Here is a 17,420-nt window from a genome sequence, read left to right on the forward strand (position 1 = left end):
AGTTGCTTTAATTGGTTTATGAGAGGTTTCTTCTAACATAATTTAAAATTATTTATTTATTTTAAATATTTGACTTTTCTTTTGTCAATTTACACATATAAATACATTTAAAACGTATAAGTAACGCGTAGCATACTGTAATTCAAAATATGCATTATAATTTGAGCTGGATTCATGTATCAAGCCAGGTTGTACCCATCTAATTTTCGTTGAATTCAAATATAATTGAGTCTTGACTTGGAGTTTGCCTTGGAAATTATAAACTTGGTAGAGGAAAGGCACTTGCACAACCATCCTGCCTTTCTTCTTCATTCATACTTCCCTACTTGTTTACTAATCCACTGTCAGTTGATTCCAAACATTAAAAATGGCTGATGCGATCGTTTCCATGCTGCTAGAGCGGTTGGCTTCAGCAACTTTTCATTACATAGAAGATGAGGTGAAAAATGTTTTGAACGTTAAGAAAGACGTTCAAGAATTCACTAGTAATCTCATAGCTATTCAAGCTGTGCTTCAGGACGCTGAGCGAAGGAAGGTGGAGGAGGAACACGTGAGAAACTGGTTGGATAACCTCAAGGAAATATCTTACCAGATGGCAGATGTGCTGGACGAGTGGAACTATGACATTCTGAGGCAACAGGTTGAGAAGCAAGAAAGAGATGGCGCAGCTGCTCTTGTTCCTGAAAAGAAGGTCAGATTTTCTGTTTCCTCTGGTTGCTTTTGTTTTGGCCAAGTCAGTCAGGTCTTTATTCGTCATGACATTGCTGCTAGGATAAAAGAGCTGAATGAGAGTTTAACTTTGATTTATAAGCAAAGAAAAATGTATGGGTTTCACATAGAGAGAGGTACTCAACGACTTGAACGACGGATAACTTCGTCCTTCGTCGATGAATCTTACATCTTTGGACGAGAAAACGAAAAAGATGTTTTGATAACAAATTTGTTGACTGATAGTAGTGAACAAGGGAGGGGAACCCTTATCATCCCTATTGTAGGGATGGGAGGAATGGGCAAAACAACTTTGGCACAACTAGTTTATAATGATCCCAAAGTTAAAACCCATTTTGAAAAGAGAATATGGGTTTGTGTGTCAGATCCTTTTGAAGTGATTAAGATTGCCAAAGCTATTATTGGTAATGATCCCTCAAGTTCAAATGAGTTGGACTGTGTCTTGCAACGCGTGTCTGAATTCATTGAGGGCAAAAGGTTTCTCCTTGTCCTTGATGATATGTGGACTCGAGACCGTAAAAAGTGGGAACAATTAGAGGCAGCATTGATTCAAAGCGGTGCTAAAGGCAGTAGAATAGTGGTGACAACAAGACAACATGAGGTTGTTGATATGATGAGAGCAACAAGTCACATGATCAGTATGGGAGAATTGAGTGAACAATTTTGTTTGTCAATCTTCAAGCACATGGCCTTTTATGGTAAGGAAGTCAACGTGTCCAATAAGTTTGAAGATATTAGTCGGGAGATTGTAAAGAAGTGTAAAGGTCTGCCTCTTGCTGTCCAAACTTTAGGTAGTCTGATGCGCAACAAGACAACACGGAGTGAATGGCAAGATGTTTTGAGCAGTAAAATGTGGGGTCTAGAAGATGTTGAGCAAGAAGTTTTCCAACCACTGTTACTAAGTTATTATGATTTGGCCCCTGAAGTTAAATGTTGCCTATTATATTGTGCTATTTTTCCTAAAGATTATCAGTTTGACAGAGATTGTTTGATTAATCTTTGGATGGCACAAGATTATCTTAATTCGAAAGGGAATAAAGATAAGGAAATGATTGGCCAAACATATTTTGATAACTTAGTAGCACGTTCTTTTTTCCAAGATTTTGAGAAAGATCGTGGCAGCGGTAAAGTTATAAGTTGCAAAATGCATGATATTGTGCATGACTTTCTCCAATTTCTCAACAAGAATGAATGCTTGATTATTGAGGGTGAGGGTGCTACCAATGAAATGGCAATATGGGGTGATAAGGTTCGCCATTTGACCTTAGCTTCAGTACCCAGAGGTCCACTTTCACTAGCTATCTCATATTCCAATTGCAAAAACCTGCGCACACTCACAACTTTTAAATGGGTAATAACTACAATAAGCTCAGAGTTTATTTTGCAATTGAAATGTCTTAGGACATTAAATTTGAGTGGTGACTGGATAGATTGTAATTGGTTCAAAGAACTTCCAGAGGAGATTGGACAATTGATACATTTGAAGCATATTGATTTGTCTTTTAATAATGGTTTGAAGAAATTACCTGATGCTATTTGTGAATTATACAATTTGTGTACCTTGCGCCTTTTCTGTTGCTTCTCACTTGGAAAACTACCTGATAACATGGGAAGATTGATTAGCTTAAAACATCTTTATATTGAAGGATGTCCTCTCATGTACTTACCAAAAGGGATTGGGAGGTTAACAAGTTTGCAGGCACTGGATACGTTTGTTGTGTGTTGCGGTGACAAGGAAGAAGCATTACAATTTGAAGATCTGAGAACCTTGAACCTTCAGGGTAGTCTCGTCGTAGAGGTTTCTGGGGATGTAAAAGATGTGAGTGAGGTTGAGAAAGCTCAATTGTGGGATCAAAAGAAACTTTTTCATCTCGGAATAAATTGTAGTGGTATGCACTACAGGCAGACAGAAAGCAGTGTAGAAATATTGGATGTCTTACGACCGCACAAAGATTTGGAAGCTTTAGACATTCTTGGGCATACTGGGACTGCCTGGCCAATTTGGATGGCGTCGTTAAACCACTTGAAAATCGTTACCATTGTACGGTGGGATAAGTGTGAAGTTTTGCCTCCTCTTGGGAAACTTCCGTCCCTCGAAATACTAACCATAGATGGGTTGGACAGTGTGACAAAGGTTGGTGGTGAATTTTTGGGAATAGAAGATCAGACATCATTCAAACCGTCGCCAGCATTATTCCCAAAATTGAAAGAACTCCGCCTTCGCGGAATGGTTAGCTGGGTAGAGTGGGAAGGCGTGGAAGGGTGGAAGAAAGAAGAATCTGAAATTACAGTCATGCCATGCCTTTCTTACTTAGAAATTTATTTCTGCCATAACTTAAAGACACTGCCAGACTTCCTTTGCAAAGTACCACTACAGAATCTTATCTTTAACAATTGTTCGAGCATCCTTGAAAAGCGTTGCAAAGAAGGCCGTGGAGAGGAGTGGCCCAAGATTTCTCATATCCCAAACATCCATTTTCTTTCCGAATGGAGGACTCCAGATCAATTGACTCCTGAAAAGAGATATTGGCGGACCCTGGAGTATCTTGCAACGTATGGAACTACCAATTGTCACTTCTTCAGGTAATTGAACTATTGTGTAGATATTTATGTACGAGATTATCAATTGTCACTGCCATTATATTTGTTTTCTTATTTTTCTTTTAAATCTTCAGATGATCTCTGGACATGATTGGTTAAAGGAGCAATGTCGATCAATTGGTGACTCGCTAGCACATGATGATCATCAAGTTCAAATTGTCCTGTGGAGATATGTTTGATGAGGAGCAATGCCGCACTTAGTCCCAACATCTTACTGCAATCCGAGGATTCCTGATGCTGATGGGTAATTTCTTCAACTATCAAACCATGATTTGATTTAAGTAGGGGTGGCATTTTTTCCCGAAAAAACCCGTCCCGAAATTTGATGGAAAAATGTCCGAACCGAATTTCCCGAAAAATTCAGTACCCAAAACCGAACCGATCCCGAAAATTTCGGTTTGGGATTTGGCCACATCTTTGAAAGTGTTTGGTAATCCTGAACCGAACCGAATATTATATATATATATTTATTTATTTATTTATTTTTAACTTATAATTAGAAATTACTTGGACCGTTATATTGGTTAAGATCTAATCCAACCGTCTATTGTGAGTTGGGTCTTCTGTATTCCTCTCACAGTCTCACTTCCTCAGACTCTCTCAGTCACTCACTCTAAATGATTTTGCATTAAGTATGCAGTTTGCACACCGTCGATTGATCTTTTTTTTTTTTTTTTTTTTTTGGTAGTGCAGGCAATATCACTGTTTGGAGCTCAAACTCTAGAGCTCATTGCGGCTCTGCTGCTTCTGCAGAGTACTGCCAAGCCACAATATAAGTTTGTGGATTTCTTCAAAGCTAACAAACTATCAAAAGAGAGGAGCTAGTTGCATTAGCATTGCATTCGAGCAACTTGATTACTGATAGAACGGATTCCACCCAATCCCGAAGTGACTTGAAAATCCCGAAACAGTTTCGGGAATCTCGAATTTTGGGAATTGAATAGTTTCGGTTCAGTTTTGGAATATAAAATCCCATCCCGAAATGTTTTGGTTTTGGGATTTGGGTTGGGGGTTTCGGTCAGGATTCCGACCCGAACCAACCCTAGATTTAAGCTAGAGGGTTTGTCTCACTTTCTTGTATTTTTTTTTTATTTTCGTTTCCCCTCTTCTTTTGCATGTTGTTTTTCTCCTTTTTCCTTATACTATGAGGGGTTAGGTTTATGTCCCCCCTTCTTTTGCATATTGTTTTTCTCCTTCTTTTTTTTTCTTGTACTATGAGGGGTTAGGTTTATGTCCCCCCCTTGACTAGGTGTAATTTTTTTTTTTTCGTTATCAATAAAATTTCTCTCGTAACGCCGAGGTTTTCTTAAAAAAAAAAAAAATATAATTTTGACTTTGTATGCACGAGCGCTCTTAACAACTTAAGTTATGTTGTATTTATTGTTCTATCTATGAAAAGTTCATCATTTTTTTTTTTTTTTTTCTCTTTGCTATAAATGGATGTCATCCTCTTCGTCCTCCTTTCTTTTCATTTTTATTTTTTCTTCCGCTTATAGTTTTAGGGTTAAATTCTGTTATATCAAATCAAATGTAACTTGTAAAGGTTTAATTTTGGTCTAATTGTAAACTTGTTTGAGTATCCAAAGCAATGTTTTTTTTATTTGTTATGCACACAATTTTGTTTAATGAATGAATACTTTTAACCAATTGAACTTTAAGCTTCTTACATATCAAAATTTCTTCATAAAATTTTTATATAATTCTCCAAAGAAAGCGATTGTCTAGCAAGACACTTGTAACTCAAGTAGGTAACAGTTTAGGGAGGTAATTTTCACTCTTTTTAGCTTCATGCACTTCTTTTTATTTTTGATGATCAGATTAAATAAATCAAACGAAATCAAAGAACTAATTAAACATAGATGTGTGAAGCTACAAATGGTGTGTGTTTATCATTTTCCTACCTTTAAATCATTATCTCCCCCACTATCATTCATATTCGTATAAATTTAGGGGTGTGTAGATTTTTTTACTTCTCACACACCCTTTTTAATTTATATCGATTGATCTTCTTCACTTCATCCGATCCAACGGCCGAAAATTAAATGAATGTGTGAGAAATAAAAAGAAGTGTGTTAATATCACACCCCTAAATTTATTTGGGTTACATAGAAGGAACTGAGCCCAAAGTCTCCTTGAGGTCCAAAGAATATTATCTGCTACCTACCAGTAGAGTCAAAGCAACCATTTTCGTCTCCAACTCTCTCTCTCTCTACGGTTTCTGTTGACTGATCAATGGATCGAGCTCAGCTTGTTCTGTTAGGGCTTCCGCTCTTCCTCTTCTGCACCGACCTCCTAAACCTCTTCACCCCGCCCCCTCCTCCGCCCCACAAGCCTCCCCACCACCACGACCACCATCCCCACCTCCAACACCAACACCAACACCAACACCAACCTCCTCCAGTCGCCAAAGAAACCCTAGAGTTTCCCCCACAGGTATTTCAATCTGAATTCCTCTTAAATTCCCAGTCTTTGTTGCAATTGATTCCGTATTTTTATCCTATTCTAATTTCCGTCTTTAATTCTTTGGTTTGGTCGGATTTCAGAAACCAAGCGCTTTCGGGGCAATCGGCGTCGGCAGCACGGTCAAGATTAGCTTCTGCACTTCTTGCTCGTACAAGTAATTCTCTTGTTTCTTTTGTGATTTCTTGAATTGGGTTTTTAGTTTTATGTCGAATTATGATGTGGGATAATAGAAGATCAACTTGAACAGCTATTCATTTGAAATTGAATTGTTATTCGGATCCTGGGGTTTATCAGATAAACTGTAAAATTCTCTTGATTTATCTGTTAGCTACGAATTAGTGTACCGAGAATATGTGGGTTCCTACTTGTTTTGCACTTAACATGTTAGATTGGATCGTCGGGGTTGGGCTATATTTACTTATCGAAAAAATTTGCATTTGATAGGGGGAATGCGGTAACAATGACGAAGATGTTGGAGGCTGCGTTTCCTGGAATCCATGTTGAACTTTCGAACTATCCCCCGCCCCTTCCAAAGCGTGTGGTCAGCAAGCTGGTCCCGGTTGCTCAAGTTGGAGTTTTTGGGATTATAATGGCGGGCGAGCAGATTTTTCCTATGTTGGGGGTTGCGACACCTCCTGCTTGGTATTATTCTCTGCGTGCAAATAGATTTGGTACCATTGCATCCACTTGGCTTCTAGGCAATGCATTGCAGTCCTTCCTCCAGGGCACTGGTGCTTTTGAAGTTTACCTCAACGATGAATTGGTGCGCAAACCCCTTTTTCTTCTTGCTGGGAGCTAGATTATCATTTCCTATTCGTTTAATTCCTTTTGGTGAAAGCCGCTTTTGGCCTTTTCAATAACGCTTGTCTTTGATTGATGCATACGCGTGAGTGTTAGCTTCTGTTCTCTTGTATGTTGCAGGTTTTCTCAAAGCTGAAGGAGGGAAGATTTCCGGGAGAGATTGAACTAAGAGATGCCATTGCGAGTAAGTTGGGTAGTTCAAGAATCACAGACTCGGCTTTATCGTCCTAGTCTAGTAGCTGGGTTTGTAAAGTCCAAATTGCGGTTGGAGTTTGAAGCTCGCATACGTGCTTAGTAGGTTCAAAGGCTTCGAGCTAGGAGTTGTAATGAATTGTTTCCCATCACTGTTATACAAAGTTATGAACGATAACCTGGGCCTGCTTGCGTCCTGAGATGATCATTGATTCGGTTTAAAATCGATTTCAACTCATTTAAGCCTGTTAATATAGTTTCATTCGGAATATTCCGTATCTACTCAAAGTATGTGTTCTTCCTGGTTTGCACGTATGAGTATGTTTTTTGGGTACTTGATCATGTACTCGCTCTAAGTTCTGCTCTGCATACTGGAAATGCCTCGGATGAAATGGAACTTGAACGTGCATTTCAATTTTCTTGAGTTTATGGAGGTGTTTTGGATATGTACTGCATGTGTTTTTTTTGTTCAAAACTTCTAAAGGGAGATGACGGTTTTCGTTTCATATCAAGAAATAGCCGAAGACGGTGGTTATATTGCCAACAGAACTGCAAAGTAAACAAATTTCAGTAGTGTTTCGAGTTGTAACTGTACGTACTTGTAAAGAACTTCAACTGACACTGCGGGACGATAATACACGATAATACGATGTGATGACAATGCTGCAGTTCAAGAACGATATCCGAAAGAAAACCAAATCACATTAGTATTTATATAAACAGGCACGATATATGTCCTATAAACTATAAACAGCAAGAACATCTTGTGTAACCCCGTCGTTCGAAAGCCATATGTTCTTAGAAATGAATAGAAGTAGAGTGTATAAGAGCACCACGTCATAAACTGAACTAAACCAACTGATATGAAACAAAACATGGCAATCGTTATCATATCTACATCATCTCTTAGTACTTTATTTTATTTTTTTATTTTACCGTGGGAGTGGTTCAATCGCCACCGCCACCATCAACCGTCCATTGAATCCAATCCTTAACCATCACAGCACTCACCGCCGCCCCACCGTAGTTTGGTCTCAGCCTCCGCCGCCAGCATCACCTAGTAGCAGTATTCATGCTACTAGGTTTCTTCGTTTCCTTGTCAAATCTAGATTCTGCTTATATCGCGCCCAAACACAAATGTTGTAAGCCAATTGATCGCCACATAGAATCTGTTCCTCCAGCTTATGACTCGGGTTAAATATGCCGAGCGCCAAACAAACCAACTGAAGAACCCAGCCATAGATACGCCTTTACCCGCCTGCAAATATGTGCGCTACATAAGGTCAGTTATCTTAGCTTAATGTGCGAGAGCAGAGGCTTCAAAGTGGCTTGAAATTCACCTTGCTCTGTCTGAGGTCCACAAGAGCCTTGTATCTCCCTAGAGTCGCCATGCTTCCTAAATGCTTGTACACAAATGGTTCCTCGTATTTATACTCTCTTGCAGCGTTGGCACGTCCTCCACCAGCTTTGCTAATTTTGTTCAGTAAATTGGCCAAATACTTTCCTTGCCTCTCTGCAACCTTCATATATTTAAAACAGAGATGCATAAAGATCATTTCAGTTGCCCTTTAACAGCAGACCGTTAAATCTCGAATAACTTTTAAAAAGAAAATAATTTCATTGAATTTGCTGGTTGGCTAGAACTTCACAGTATAATACTACCATTACACAAAATTTATGGACTTTTACACACATGGGAGATGGGATTCTATGAGAATGGATAATCGAACAAATCCTAACCTGGGCCAAGGCTGGAAGAGTTGGTTTTCCGGTACTTTCAACAAAACCACTACAGTCTCCAATTGAGTACACATCCTGCACGTCAGGAACACGCAGCCACTCGTCAACACCAATCCTGCAATTAGAGAAAAGGGTCATAAAAAATTACGCTAACAGGATATGTCATTCTAAAGCATACTAAACAATTTGGGGAACACATGGACCAAATCATACTGAAACCTTATGATATGAAAAGAAATATGACATTTAAAAAGACAGATGGTATTGAAATGAAAGATTTGTGTCGCAGAGGAGAAAATGGAACAATATAAACTGAATTTGGGGTGAAAAGTGAAGTAAAAAGTTCACCAGAAGGTACTGAAATTTATGAAAACTCATGAGGTTCTAAGATGAAGATCAGAACAATACTATACTGTAAGCTTAGATTTGTTAGAAACTCCAGTAGTTGAAAGGAGGAACAAACTCATTTCATTAGAAACAAATTAAAGTATTACCTTCCACCAGGAGACTTTGTAAGCGGCAATGAGTTCACCAAAGATGATGGACCAACACCGGTAGACCATACCAAAAGACCATAAGGAACCTCTGTGCCATCATTAAGAATTATTTTCTTATCCTTGACATCCTTAACGATCCCACGGACAAGACGAACTCCTGACTGAGAGAAACAATCAAACGTGCAATGAACATACCCAGCAATTAGTGGGAAAACTGTAGCAACTGTGGGAGATAATCTCTGAGAACCACTCTTTAGTTCTTTAATACAACAGGTGGTGAAAGGATTTGAAGTTGCCATTATGTGCATAAGAACGATTCTCAGATAATATCTCATTTGACTAATAACAGGGCAATAGGTTCTGTTATGAATAAAATATCTCTTACCTTCGTCAGTTGTTTCGTAGCATAGTGCCTCAGCCGATCATCAAATGATGATAAAATCTCATTTGCCTATGAAGACAAGAATGTTACTAAGTTTCCAAATAGAAATCTACTTACTCAGTTGCATGGACTGCATTTTTATCTAATAATTCTGCAGAAGATAAGACAAGGAGTATTCAACATGGTTGAATCTCGTGGCGAGGTAATGAACAAACCTCAATTAAGGTAACATGAATATAATTTTTCACATGAGCATATCTTTCCTGAACATCTCTCTGAATAAAGTCACTAAGTTCACCGCTGAACTCAACTCCTGTGGGACCACCTCCAACAACAACACAGTGTAGGAGTCTGCTTTTCTCTTCCTCTGAAACACCTGCCTCCAAACCAAAATCAAACGAAATACACAATGAGATCTCATATCATGTGATTGATGTTCTCTAGTAATTAAATCCAAGTGCAGCAGTATACCAGGCACATCCGACAACATCAAGTTTAGGAGCAGCTTCCTACGGATTTCCTGGGCATGAGAGACTTCACGAAGAAAAATTGCATGTTCATGTACACCTTGTATGCCAAAAGTGGTTGGCATTGCTCCCAAAGCAATTACCAACTTGTCATACGCAATTTCAAACTTCCATGGCTTCAAGGGTTCAGCTCCATCAGTTACCGTCTCGCATTTCACCTTCATTTCCCAAACCAGCATTTTTGCAAGTAAGGCAATCTTTAAATCCAAATATTCTCCAACATTTTGTATATTCTCTCCACCAAAACAAAAAAAAAAAGCTCAAATCTTTGTAGCACTTGAATCAAATAATGAGTTAAAATTAGGAACCGTTATTAGCACTCCAAAAATCTCATTCTACACTCCTTGTATTTTTCTTTCTAATTATAGAAAGTTCGGAGTGACAAATGAGATTTTTGAAGTGCTAATAACAATTTCCTAAAATTAAGCCACTTTCAGCTGAAAAATCATATTTTTACCAAAATTAACAACGCAGAAGCTAATAATTTGATCCACATTTTTCATTACAGTGTACAGAAAAGCAAAAGTTCAATTAAGTAATGATTACCCATTGCAAACTTTACCCAGAAAGTCAATAAATCAGTAAATCAAAACATCCCAATTCACTATTTACTATCCAAGAACCAAAAAAAAAACAAAAAAAAACTAGGGAAAAAATGGACTTACCACATGCTTATCAGAATCGAGGCCGATACAGTTGGATAGGAAGAAATACGACCCGGTTTCTCTCGAAATGGCGGGTTGGATCCTCGCAATGGGCTCGGCTACGGACCGGAACTCCAGAGTTCCGACGCAGGTGGACGCCAGCAGCGGCGTGAACACCATATGGTTCCTCGGCGACACGCAGACGATGTCGTATTGCTCGGTGTCCAATCCTTTCATAAGCCGGCACCCGGCCCAGCCCGAACCCAGGACCACCACCCTCGGCTTGTCGCCGGGCATTGTGGGGCCCAGACCCGAGTAAAAGGTCGGAGGTTGAGGAGTAGGAGTCGGATCCGGAGTCTCATGGATCGGACTCGGGCGAGCCGGCTCAGAGCTGAAGCGGGAGAGCAGAGTGTAGGAGAACGGGTCAGAAATTCTGGGTCGGGCCGATGATCTGGCGGTGGTGGCTGAGACTTGGATGAGGCTCCTGAACCAAGACATGGCGTTCGGATGCGTTACGACGTCGTTTAGTGGAAGTTAAGAGTAGAGATTGGCTCTGCAGCACATATACGTGAGCTTGACGAAGGTGGAGAAAGTTCCAAGAATTTGGTGTCGTTTTCTGCGGTTGTGATGAATTTGTGGCAGGTCGTTTTAAGAACTTGACACGTCAACAGTGGCCTTCGTTCTCGTGGCAGTTACATTCGTGTTACAGTTGGCTTGGCTGAAACGTTCGGACACGCTGTAATTCTATCGGTACCGTTTCTAGCGTTCCCTTGGTAAGACGGTAAAGCCTTGGAGAACAATCAAGTTCAAGAGAAGTTTTTTGGTATACCTAAAACATCGTCTAGTACACTTGTCATTAAATAAAAACTAATTATTTTACGATACTTGATTTATCAAACAGTGTTTTTGATATATTAAGGTCACCTTCAACTCATATGCTAAATTTAAATAAAATTTAAATTTAATAGCTTATGTGATATTTTGATAATTTTTTAAATTTTACTCTTCACCTAATATGCCAAATTTTAAATGTAAAATAGAAATTCATATTTATTTTCTTTTTATTGGTGATGAAAGAAAATGAATTAAAAGGTATAAAAATATTTAAACATTGCATTGGTAATGAACAATAAAAAGGCAATGCCTTAAACCAATAAAAAAATTAATAAAAAGAATTTAATAATATATTAAAAGAATTTGAAAATGCTGTCAAATTTGACAGTAGGGGGAGATATGTTATTTCATGTCATGTCACATCAAATTTGGTTTATGGGTTGAAAAACATTAATGCTATATTTTTAACTATTATTGTTGATTTAAACATTTTGACATATCTTTTAAAAATACTCTAAAAAAAATTTCCAGGTTCAACATCATACACCAGGAAATTACCACGTTGAATTGTAATATGTTACAAGTTTTCGAGATTTTCGGCTATACTTCGAGCTCTCATTAATCTATTACATTCTAGTAAAAAATATAAGGAATAAGATTTAATGACAAAAATGTCAGATCATAAAATACTTTGAAGATACATTGAAAAAACGGTGAATAATACAATAAAGTTGATCCACCTTCCCAAATTAAAAGTGAGATAAGCTAGAGTACTTATTCTACATATGTTTTTTTTCTTGTGAGCACAAAATTTCAGTGTATAGGTAAATATTAACTACTACCCTAACTTTTTTTTTGTTTTGTTTTGCAGAGGTTTGTGCAGTTAAGAAGAGAGGCGTTGGGAAGAGATAGAGTGGGGTGTGATGCTTTGATGACATGTGGGCGATGAAGAGAAAAATAAAAATAAAATTCTTTTGGTGCAACTACCTTGATGTCCATAATTTTCTTTTCTGATATTTTTATGGAATTATGAATATAGACCAAATCGTCTTTCCATACTTTTTTAATTAACAAAAAAAAATTTGTCAACAGATAATATAGATTACAGTCATCGCTTATTTAATGTAGCTAAAAGATAGAATAAGAATATTTTGAGTACAATTTTTATTTGAGATATAACTTGGGTGCACCCAATGGAAAAAAAAAAATGAAAGCATGTTATACATGAGGCAATATAATAGCCTTTTCAAGCAATATATTACATTTTTAGGCTTTAGCCCTTCCGGCCGCCGTCTCCTCTGGATTTGACTCTTGAAGAGGCGGGGGAGGGATCATGCCCACGATTGGCAGTTGGGTCGTTGTAGTCATTTGTCGTCACCCTCAAAGACCTACCCTCCATCTCCATGGCCACCACCACCTCATCACCTATAGTATATAACCAAGCACCGACAAAGGAAAGAAGAAAATTAGCTTCCACTGCATAATATTTAGTACATTACAACAATAAATAAACACCTTGTTAACAAACTAATTACAAAAGATATATGTATATTAGTATATACGAAATAATGTTTTATGGTCAAAGTTATATTGCCTTATAAACACTAACGTTATGAGACCTATGTTGTGAATATACAAGGCACACTTAGCTAGTCAAGAATCAAAGCAAACAATACATATCCTTATATACCCTCTATCTTAGGGTCAAAGAGAAAAAATGACAGTGCTAATTAGTCTGAGGACTTCTCCACCCGTTTCTCTCGGCTCCTGTCTTTATTTCTCACTTCACGTGACACGGAAATGAGAATATTAATTGTCGTTATCTCTCACTACATGATAAAGGAACAAAAAACGGGGATATGGAAGTTCCTTTCCAACAAGAGGATCTAGGGCTTACAGGGAAAATGGTTTAGACAAAGTTTCAATTGGTGTGTGAGCAGTGTCCATAAGCACAACTAGCAAATATACAAATAATATATAAAAGAGACAAAACACACACACATATATATATGGATGCATGAGATGAGAGTCATGAGACTATACGACTATGAATGCGCAAACCCAGCTGGTGTTGCACACACTTCAACACCCTGCAACCCAATTCCAAAACGCAGGCAACGGATATCTGACGCTTGCTGATCAATAATGAATTATTTATTCCTAGATTTATATTATTTATATTAAATAATAGTAAGGTTCATTTGTATATCGTAACGAGACAAAATATAGGGTGTTATAGAATTAATTTCCAACATAATAATCCTCCAATGGTTAAGATTGGAAAAGAATAGCAAATTCAATGGCTTTGGAGATGATTGTTTTTATGCATCAGTTGAAGGACGGTAGGACAAGACTTGCTTGCAACGCGTTTCATTTCCTCTCTGTTCACATGATCAATGGAGATCGATGCACAGAAAGAAGGGTATGAAACTCGACTCGTTGCGGGTAAGTTTTACGCCAACAAGTGGTTGAAGTAGATATAGGTAAAGAGAGACATATACGGCGGCATACCTGAAAATAGAATGGTGTTCCGAGCAGATGAAGATATTACAGCAAAGGCAAGCAAGAGACACAAGCACAGCTGAGTACCTCCAAACCCCATCTCTCTCTCTCTCTCTCTCTCTCTCTGTGGTTGGCTCTGAGCCTCTGATATGATTATATACAAGAAGCATGGGAGGCCAAATATTTGCTCCATTTATAGGTTGAATAATACTAATACCGAGAGACTTTTCGGCATCCTTTATCACTATCATGCTGTATATTATTCCACTTATATTATAACACGTTTAATTATTTTGTTAATATATTTTGTAAGTAGAGATATATGAACACTAAACCCTAAACATTTGTCACGTATTATTCTATATGTTATGTATTAAAAGTTGACGTTAACAGATCATGGTTGTCACGTTCACATATGAATGAACAAAGGCAGACTCCTTGGTGAGGGATTAGGATTCTCTCATCTCCTCTTTCTATCTCCTTTCATCATCTCCTCTCACATTCTCTTATTTTATCTTTCTCTTGCTATAAAATATTAATATAAGATGTTAACGTAGTTTAACCGTAACCGTTCAAATAAAAGAGGAGGGAAGAGAAGAGAAAAAAAGAGGAGAGATAATCCAACTTCCTTTGGTGAGTGCATCTGAAGATACTAACTTTTAAAAGTCAACGGTGTTGATGTCGATCCCCTACTTTAATTACCAGATAAGGAAGCCAAGCGATGACCAGACAGAAGCGGGCAGCAGTAGCAGCTTCCTTTTCTCATTCAAAAGTTGTAATCATGTTTATTTATTTTGTGACCATTAATTGTATCACTTTCTACTCTAGTCCATGTACTATACATCACCGATGGTATAGATGATTGTCATGTATTCAAATAATAAATTATTTGTCCATTAAATATTTGTTACACCAGAATCTCTTTACAGACACGTACTCTTCCTATTTTTTAGTTAATTCGACCACACAGTAACAAACAATGTCTTTTTGAGCGGGCCTAGCTATCTGCCCAACCACATGACACCCCTCCATTCACTTTGGATATAAAAGGTTGTTAAGGTACTTTAAGTAACATTAACAAAAACAGAGAGAAGATGCGAAACTAGGTTCATGCACTACCTGTAGCCATATATAGATAGAGCATTAGTGATAATTAAAACTACAATAATTTGACCTCGTTACATCAAGGAGTCCAAATGTATATCCAACAATCCCCAAATACAAATCACTACAACGTTAGCGAACCTGGAAAATCCGTAGTTGCATTCATCACAAACCCTCACAAGAGTGCAAGGACGAACGTAGGAGTCACAGACCACACACTTGCCATCACACTTCTCGCATAGCCATCCGATGGTGATCCCCGGTTGTTTCCGGCACATTATCAGATCAGGGTGATGTTTGGCCATCCCTCACTTTGCAATGATCTGCAGACATCAGAAAGACGTTGAATGGTGCTAGTATTTGGACTTGGAATTGATACAAGACAAAGCACAGGCATTAAAGTACTAAATTTAAAATTACATAAAGAACATGAAGACTAATATATTCTTGCCACACTGTCTAAACTAACCAAACATTATGTTAGCATATTTACGTTATATGTTGTGAACCTAAACCAATATCTAACATATTATGTTGATGGTTCATTGGGACAATGCGAAAAGATAGAATAAAAACCATTGCCCAACACATAACCACAAATATAGAGAGCTCCGTGTTATCAGTTTTGTTGTTCACATTCAGCGCAACAACATGTAAATAGAATTCGAACTAACCTCCAGCCATGATTGTCCAACAACAAGTTTCTAGCGGCTCCTATTGCTCTAGTTTAAGTGATCTTCTAGCCTATTGCCACTCGAGTACCTTTCTCAGATGGAATGCAAGGCTTTATATAGGCTAGGCTAGGGACCCCTTAATCTCACATGAAAACAAACCGACTCCACTAATCCCTACCATCAAGGGATTCGCGAGCCAAAATCTCTCCTCTTATTTGTCAACCAGAGTCCTGCTCTTAGTGGATTGTAATCAACTAGAGCCATGCTTGGACTGAGTTGTTTGACTAATTCATATCTTAACTAATTACCAATATCAATAACTAAATATTAATGACTAATATGTGGGCTACCTTAAGTGAAAATATTTGAACGTTGCTAACATTTTCCCACTTCGTCCGCATATTAACATTAAGAATGATATAGACCTGAATAGACAGATAGGTTGATCAAAACTTCCCAGACAAATAATGACAAGAAACATAACCCAAATAGAACATTTCAAACATAAATCATGGCGGTCAAGACTCAAAACCAAGCCTTTCCCTTCCATGTATTACACTGTCTGAAACTCTCCGTTTGAGTCCCTTATGAACAACTTTAACTTGTTATTCTTGGTCCTTCTTTATCAAGTCCATTGAATTGAAAAACTTTATTGTGCACAAAATTAAAAACACTTTATTGAATTCAAAATACTTAAATACAAAGCTCAACAATTAATTACAGAGATGATTCAATGATTCCCATATTACCCACATGACTCTTATACAAATTTGCTGGCAAACCTTTGGTCATGGGGTCTACTATCATTTGTTGAGTGCTTATATGTTCAATAGAAATTTCACCATTTCTAACATGTCTTTTGACAATCAAATAGATGATGTTGATATGCTTATTGTAGCTTCCACTTTTATTATTCTTTGTGAAACAAACTGTAGCCATATTATCATAGTAAATCTTCAAAGGCCTTGCAATACTATCAAGTATCAACGATCTTTAAACCTATAACAAAATTCCTCAACTAATTCACATGTGCAAAAGCTTCAAAAACAGCGATGTATTTTGCTTCCATGGTAGACAAAGCAACTAAAGTTTGTGTGGCGCTCCACCAAGACACAGCTCCTCCAGCAAGGAGATAAATGTATCATGAAGTAGACTTTCTTAAGTCTACACAACCAGCAAAGTCTAAGTCTGAATAACCAACTACTTCCAAAAAGTTGGAGTGTTCGTATGTAAGCCTATATTCCTTGGTTCCTTGTAAATATCTCATGACTTTCTTAGCAGTCTTCCAATGTTCCAAGCCTCGATTACTATGGTATCTTCCCAAAATTCCAATTGCAAATCCTATATCAGGTCTTGTACATACTTGTGAGTACATTAGACTGCCAACAAATGAAGCATAGGGTATATTCCTCATTTGTTCTCACTCCAAGTCATAGGGTATATTCATCATTTTTTCTCGCTCCAAGTCATTCCGTGGACATTGATTAAGACTGAACTTGTCTCCTTTGACAATGGGTGCAATACTAGGCAAACAATCTTGAATCCTGAATCCTTCTAAAACCTTTTCAATGTAGGACTTTTGAGATAGGCTTAATGTTCGTAGAGATCTATCTCTGTGAATCTCTATGCCAATGACATAGGAGGCTTCACCCATATCCTTCATATCAAAATTTTGTGAAAGAAAATTTTTCGTTTGATGCATTAAACCCAAGTCACTGCTTCTAAGTAAA

General features: G+C 37.8%; 4 protein-coding genes across 4 annotated transcripts; 2 read left to right on the forward strand and 2 right to left on the reverse strand.

Annotated features, from left to right (window-relative positions):
* Window positions 1-189: 189 nt before the first annotated feature.
* On the forward strand, window positions 190-5,273 carry LOC108867350 (putative disease resistance protein RGA4). Its single transcript, XM_048568992.1, has 3 exons — window positions 190-3,312; window positions 3,405-3,574; window positions 4,024-5,273. Exons 1-2 carry the CDS (start codon window positions 368-370, stop codon window positions 3,406-3,408), a joined length of 2,949 nt encoding a protein of 982 aa, XP_048424949.1. The 5' UTR covers window positions 190-367; the 3' UTR covers window positions 3,409-3,574; window positions 4,024-5,273.
* A 203-nt stretch (window positions 5,274-5,476) lies between these two features.
* On the forward strand, window positions 5,477-7,057 carry LOC103948817 (selT-like protein). The gene is made up of 4 exons (XM_018646974.2): window positions 5,477-5,763; window positions 5,874-5,947; window positions 6,238-6,556; window positions 6,715-7,057. The coding sequence occupies exons 1-4, from the start codon at window positions 5,563-5,565 to the stop codon at window positions 6,823-6,825; spliced, it is 705 nt and encodes a 234-aa protein (XP_018502490.2). The 5' UTR covers window positions 5,477-5,562; the 3' UTR covers window positions 6,826-7,057.
* A 407-nt stretch (window positions 7,058-7,464) lies between these two features.
* Window positions 7,465-11,074, reverse strand: LOC103945063 (internal alternative NAD(P)H-ubiquinone oxidoreductase A1, mitochondrial). The gene is made up of 8 exons (XM_009355581.3): window positions 10,598-11,074; window positions 9,877-10,090; window positions 9,621-9,781; window positions 9,409-9,474; window positions 9,021-9,184; window positions 8,527-8,641; window positions 8,127-8,306; window positions 7,465-8,044 (listed from the first exon to the last, which is right to left on the reverse strand). Exons 1-8 carry the CDS (start codon window positions 11,072-11,074, stop codon window positions 7,892-7,894), a joined length of 1,530 nt encoding a protein of 509 aa, XP_009353856.1. The 3' UTR covers window positions 7,465-7,891.
* Window positions 11,075-12,557: 1,483 nt separating this feature from the next.
* Window positions 12,558-14,150, reverse strand: LOC125470191 (protein PSY3-like). The gene is made up of 2 exons (XM_048568838.1): window positions 13,922-14,150; window positions 12,558-12,835 (listed from the first exon to the last, which is right to left on the reverse strand). Exons 1-2 carry the CDS (start codon window positions 14,103-14,105, stop codon window positions 12,684-12,686), a joined length of 336 nt encoding a protein of 111 aa, XP_048424795.1. The 5' UTR covers window positions 14,106-14,150; the 3' UTR covers window positions 12,558-12,683.
* Between the last annotated feature and the right edge of the window lie 3,270 nt (window positions 14,151-17,420).

The sequence above is a fragment of a genome, unplaced genomic scaffold, assembly GCF_019419815.1.
Source record: "Pyrus x bretschneideri cultivar Hongxiangsu unplaced genomic scaffold, Pyrus_bretschneideri_v1 Contig5, whole genome shotgun sequence".
NCBI classification, from domain to species: domain Eukaryota; kingdom Viridiplantae; phylum Streptophyta; class Magnoliopsida; order Rosales; family Rosaceae; genus Pyrus; species Pyrus x bretschneideri.